Source organism: Esox lucius, chromosome 23 (assembly GCF_011004845.1).
Source record: "Esox lucius isolate fEsoLuc1 chromosome 23, fEsoLuc1.pri, whole genome shotgun sequence".
In the NCBI taxonomy this organism is placed as follows: domain Eukaryota; kingdom Metazoa; phylum Chordata; class Actinopteri; order Esociformes; family Esocidae; genus Esox; species Esox lucius.
In genome coordinates, this window is record NC_047591.1 from 24,680,515 (window position 1) to 24,686,894 (window position 6,380).

The 6,380-nt window shown below is 41.1% G+C and overlaps 1 protein-coding gene across 1 annotated transcript; it reads right to left on the reverse strand.

Moving 5' to 3' along the window:
- Positions 1-801: 801 nt before the first annotated feature.
- si:busm1-57f23.1 (CY domain-containing protein) lies at positions 802-3,970 on the reverse strand. Its single transcript, XM_010898267.5, has 4 exons — positions 3,635-3,970; positions 2,312-2,463; positions 1,954-2,058; positions 802-1,509 (listed from the first exon to the last, which is right to left on the reverse strand). Exons 1-4 carry the CDS (start codon positions 3,732-3,734, stop codon positions 1,426-1,428), a joined length of 441 nt encoding a protein of 146 aa, XP_010896569.2. The 5' UTR covers positions 3,735-3,970; the 3' UTR covers positions 802-1,425.
- Positions 3,971-6,380: the final 2,410 nt, after the last annotated feature.

Below are 6,380 nucleotides of genomic sequence, written 5' to 3' on the forward strand. Positions count from 1 at the left end.
ACATGCATTGTATTAAAGTAAGCATTGAATAAAAAGATACTTGTCAAGGATGGTTATCGCTTCATTACTTTGCTAAGATTATAGTTGGACTGGATGCCATTCTTTCACTGGATTGATATGGATGTCTGATGATGCTTTGGCAAAAGCTGAAAAAAAAAAGGTGAGCTGAAAAATCTTTGATGGAATGTGTTCATTCAGACTATAAAGATCTTTCTAAAATTGGTATTAAAGCACTTCCAATACATTTCTCTCCTACATGGAGAGTGCTGATTATGTGTTGATATATTTTGGGTTTTAACTTTAATTCTCTATTCTTTCAGAATGTCCTTGTTCCTCAGCTGTGCGTCAGGCAGGCTGGTGTGGTGAGGTCCTCTCACAGTATGTTGTACTACATATGATGAGCGATATACCCAATCAGATTCATAATGCTGGTGTGGATGAGAACCAGTGTTGAGATGTTTACGGTACCATTGAGTTACTGTCCTTCCCTCCAGCTGGCTGTGCTGGGGCAATGCTGCCGGGGCAATGCTGCCGGGGCAATGCTGCCGGGGCAATGCTGCCGGGGCAATGAGGCCGGGGCAATGCTGCCGGGGCAATGAGGCCGGGGCAATGCTGCCGGGGCAATGAGGCCGGGGCAATGCTGCCGGGGCAATGAGGCCGGGGCAATGAGGCCGGGGCAATGAGGCCGGGGCAATGAGGCTGGATGCAGCATGTGAGGGAAGTAATGTTAGCGTAGCGTAGCTCATGTCAGTGTTATGACACTTTGATCCAAACCACCACAGTAAAACAATGCAGAACAAATCTGTTTGTGGCGAATTCTTTAATTTCTTTCACTAACGAACTTTCAGGAGTGCACGTTTAGAGCAGTGGGGGGATCTGAGAAAAACATTTCACCAGACAATAATACAATTCAATAAAACAGAGAAATGCAGGATCCAATGTACAGAATATTTTGTTGGTTACATTTGTACAAACAACACATCCTAAAATAATTTTTAGCACATCCTTTAAGAAATCTCTATTACCTTTCTTATATATTTAACTTTTACATACTATGGTAAAAAGTCAACTAATTTAACAATGAAGCCCTTCTAGATCAGCTGAATAGAGTTATATAGTTCTACAGCTGTAAACGAGATGTTAATGTGTGCACAGGTGTGGGGTTTCATTGTGGTAATAGTTCAGTTAGATTAGTGTTCAGTTAGATTAGTGTTCAGTTAGTGAACACTCATAGCTGCTTTCCAGTTTTACATACAAACAGGACAGATCATGTTGTTTTTGGTTGAAGCTGATCTATAGTTAGTATTTACTCTAGGCAGGAGAATGACAGCATGTTGTTTTTGGTTGAAATTGATGTATAGTCAGTATTCAGGTTAGACAGGAGGAGGACAGGTACAGTAGCTGTTGGTTGGAGCTGACCTCAAATCATTGTGACTTCTGGCAGGAGGAGGTGAAAGCCTCACGCTCATTACGAGGATTAAATTGCACCTCAAATGTACACGTCAGACGCTGCAAAAAACAAACAGTAACATCCTGTTAGTCCGGACATGCTGTGATCTGACTGGCCACTTTCACTAACCACCCTAACAAGGAGTGAAATATTAATACTAATATGAGTATGTCTTCTAAAACAAGAAGGCTTATGAGCCAAAACCAGACGTCCAAGTATTGATGGAGTCCCTGTTTAAGGTTTCCATTCTCTGGCAATGCCTGAATAACATGCTGAATCATCCATAAAAAGTAAAAAGATGTTGAATGAAATCTGAAGCTGTTCACTGTAAAAGCAGTAATTTGATAACCACACTGTTTAACAGTGTCCAAATGGCTTCATAATCCCTGTGCGTTTCTGAACGGAGGCTTTAGGATGCCCTTAAGGACAAACAAGCCCTTTAAAAGTCTCTATTTTCTTTGCATGAACATTTAAACCACATGCTGTATTTGGAACAAATTCACCTTCTTCCCCATCACACAGGACTCCACATCAGTGGTGTTGTCTGATTTCAGGCACTTGGTCTTGCCGATGATTGCCGTAATCTTGTGGTTGATCATGTTGGTCACCTGTGTTGGTCATAGGGAAGGAAAGGCTTGGTTGAAACAACTTCAAAAGCTTGTGACAGATTTGTTCACAGAAAACAAATGGGAGGTGGATTTTCATGTAAATAAAAAATTGCCTATCTGTTTACCATATATTAGCTTTGGTTATAGTAGGTTATAATAAGTAATGATAGGTTATAATAAGTTATGATAGGTTATAATACATTTTGATGGGTTATAACAGTTTTTATATAATAACTTATCCAATAAATTTAACCTGGGTTTCAGCAGAGAGGACATTGACCAGTCTGAAGTATTTCCTGGCTTTAGACTGGCTGTTAAAGTGTTCCACTGCAGATTTTACAGCCTCCTGTATCTCTGGGCTCTTTGGATCTCTCATGAACCAACCACCCAGAGGCTGGATGTACCCTACAACCACAACAAATACAACAACACACAGTCAGATGGAGCAGGACAGAAGACAGTCACTGTGAGGCCATCTAGTCATGTGTGAACGGAGAAACAGGCGTCTTTGATGCGTTGCTCTGATTGTATTTATGTGTAACTGAGCATCGTCTTGCAACAGATCGTCACTGTAAATAACAATAAGTTCTCAGTTGACTTCAAAAAGGTTACATTTTAAAAATGTCATGTTTGGAAAACTGCAGTGAAGTAAGAAGCTTATTCCATTGCACAAGGCCCACCCAGAAGCAGGACTAATCAGTCAATCAGTCAGTCAGTCAGTCAACCACTCCAGCTGCTCTGAGGAGGACTAGCCAATAAACCAGTCAGTCAACCAGTCAACCAATCAACCACTCCATCTACCCTGACTAGTAAATAAACCAGTCAGTCAACCAGACAGTCAACCACTCAAACTGCAGCTGCTCACAGACATTGCTGCTTTAAAAAGCAATATTTCTGCATTTACAGAGATCCCTAGATGCCTCTAATGCCCTCTCATTGAATCTAACATACTTTCATTGAATCTAACATGCTCTCATTGAATATAAAATACTCTCATTGAATCTAACATACTCAAATTGTATATAAAATACTCTCATTGAATCTAACATACTTAAATTGTATCTAACATACTCTCATTGAATCTAACATACTCTCATTGAATCTAACATACTCTCATTGAATCTAACATACTTAAATTGAATCTAACATACTCTCATTAAATCTAACATACTCAAATTGAATCTAACATACTCTTATTGAATCTAACATATTCTCATTGAATCTAACATACTCTCATTGAATCTAACATACTATCAATGAATCTTTGTCTATGTTGGTGATCATAATGCCTGCACAACAGATAAAAATAAATGATTAAAGAAGAAATCTGAGATTTTAAATATGCCAAAAGAATCCTAAATTGTATGTACCCAATCATGGACATAAATAGATAATTTTAATTTAGTTGCTGTCTTGTTAATATGGTAAAATAACCACAATACAAGTTTACATTAAACATGAAAACGTAACTTCCATTAATTGTTCATTTGTAACACTGGCGCGGACAACTATTCCAAAGTCAGGTACAATGTTTGGATGTGAAGAGTAGGTTTTAATGGCTGCAAGTTGTACTTACTGGCTGTGATGAATTCTCCCTCTGTGGGTTGCTCCTGTCCCTGGGCCACTAGGTAGAGGGCTGAGATTGCAGACAGCAGCGAAAGCACCTGGGGACCCATGCTGTTAGATTGTACCCTCTGTAGGGGTTTGGACAACTGAGAGAGGAAGAGAGAGTAGTTCTTATTCTGTGAGGTGAAAACCGAGTTTTCCAGTATTCTATAAAGGCTTGGTGAGTGGCAGCTATGTTCTGTGATGTCCCAGTCAGTCTGCTGAGGAATCAGCAAGGGAGGGTTCTGTATTTAAAAACTGGAATGTTTAACCAGGCAGTTGAGTCCACACCCTCTTCCTGGCAGTGACCGCAGTGAGAGAGAGTCCATCCAGCTGGGTTTTAATAGGGCTGACCGTGCACTCAGTATTTGAGTAGGTGTGTGTGGGCGTGGGTGTATGATGTATTTGTGTGTTATGAATGTGTGTACAAAGAAAGAAAGGTATAGATGTTTCTATGTGAACTTGTGACTTGAAATTAGGCCCTGCACTCTGAATACACAAACAGGCAGACAGACAGAGAAACAGACAGGCAGACAGACAGTGAGTCAGGGGGTAGGGAGAATAAGCCAAAAAACAGAATCTGTCTCCCAAATGGCGCCCTATTCCTAATGTAGTACACCCTGTCTGCTTAGGTCCTGAATACCCTATTGAACCTGGTCAGAAGTAGTACACTAGATAGGGTGAAGCGTATCATTTAGGATGCACTATGATTGTCCCTATAGAGTCACTACTAATCCCCTTACCAGCATAATCCACCAGCCTGCTGGCACAGAGGCATTTGCTGACCTGAAAACTTGTTTTGCAATGACATTAACATTTCAGTCATTTAGCAGACGCTCTTAAACAGTGTGACTAAGGATAGCGAATAGGACAATGAATCTTAAAGTGAAGGAAACTGTGGTGTGATGAAAGTGATTATCATGTATCAGTTTCTAATATGCTGAGCTCTTTACAAAGAGAAAAATAACTCAAAGAAACAGGAACCTGTGGATTATGGGTGGATAATGGATGGATCATGGGTGAATCATGGATGGATCATGATCTGAGGTGTTTGAACCTTCAACAATGTTTTTCAAGAATTAGTGCCTCGGTTCTACAGGAAGAGAAATGACAGATGCTAAAGAGGTTCACATAAAAGATGCAGGAGTGTCGCAGTTTTACATGAAACACCCTTTTCTATATTCCGTACAACTTAACAACTTCACACATTAACAATAGATCAATATGGACAGCTTAGAACAGAATATCTGGGTTTCCTACTTCCCAGTTCTCTGAACTGATTGGGTTTCCCCCTTGTTTCCATTGGGATTAGAACCAGGACAGATTTTGCTGAACTACACTGCCACCCTGTAACAAGCAGTTGACCTGTTTAGCTCTCATTGTTCTGGTTGCATTGGACCTCATTTTGGACTGGTTCTGGTCTTGGGTATAGTTCTAAGGTAGATTACACATTGTGTTACTTTAGTGGTTTATGGAAAGTTCTGTGTAAAACTACAACCACCACCTCTCACAAGTACTAGCTTTATGAATAGCGTTCTTGAATACCGTTTATGAATAGCGTTATTAAAAACACTCAGTAAACATAGCTATGGCAATGTTGAATGAGTCCCAGCCTTAAGTGATGATAACATCTCTTTACATTCTGTGAGGTTACCCAACATAATGTCTGATGCATTGATCTACCACACCTGTGGGTGAAACAGGACTAGAATGGATTGTGATTGAATGCGCATTCTTATAGAACGTAAGTGCCTACTAAAGAAGAACTGAGGGCTTGTATGTTAAAATTGCTCCCAAATGACCACCCTAACAATATCTGAATAATATTAATGCATGTGGAGTACAACATTACAGGTTAACTCAGTTACCATTATACCAGGTATCTAACGACAAGACACAGGAAGATGTTTCAAATGGGAGGCTCAGGAAATAGCTGCACACAGCCAACAGCAAGCTAGCCAGACCATGTTGGCATTATCTACCATGTCTTGGCATTTTTAAAATTCATTAGGGAACAACTATTTTGTATGACCTGTGGGGACTATTGCCCCTATCCACTACCTGGCCAGTGGGGTGTACTGCCCCTGTTCCACTACCTGACCAGTGGGGTCTACTGCCCCTGTTCCACTACCTGACCAGTGGGGTCTACTGCCCCTGTTCCACTACCTGACCAGTGGGGTCTACTGCCCCTGTTCCACTACCTGACCAGTGGGATCTACTGCCCCTGTTCCACTACCTGACCAGTGGGGTCTACTGCCCCTGTTCCACTACCTGACCAGTGGGGTCTACTGCCCCTGTTCCACTACCTGACCAGTGGGGTCTACTGCCCCTGTTCCACTACCTGACCAGTGGGATCTACTGCCCCTGTTCCACTACCTGACCAGTGGGGTCTACTGCCCCTGTTCCACTACCTGACCAGTGGGGTCTACTGCCCCTGTTCCACTATATGTATTATTTCTTCACTTGCCTTGGCAATGTAAACAAATTTATTTTTATTCGATTTGAGAGGGAAATTAGATGCTGAGATGTTTTTCATCGTGGTAGCTTTCTACTCGAGATTTTTCACCGCCTATCCTAAATACCTTTAAACTAGCTCATAAAACAAACAAGGGAAGTATTTTTGATCTGGGCAGACAAACCTGTTTATGATTGGACATTAATTCATCAACTACTGATATTTATTTTCACCAATAGCATTTGTTGTAGGTGTGCACGCC

Coding starts and splice junctions, on each gene's coding strand:
- si:busm1-57f23.1 (XM_010898267.5), bottom strand. CDS start 3,734: ATGGGTCCCCAGGTGCTTTCGCTGCTGTCTGCAATCTCAGCCCTCTAC. Junction 2,464..3,634: donor GGGAGAATTCATCACAGCCA/GTAAGTACAACT, acceptor TTGTGGTTGTAG/GGTACATCCAGCCTCTGGGT. Junction 1,510..1,953: donor CCTGTGTGATGGGGAAGAAG/GTGAATTTGTTC, acceptor TGTTTTTTGCAG/CGTCTGACGTGTACATTTGA.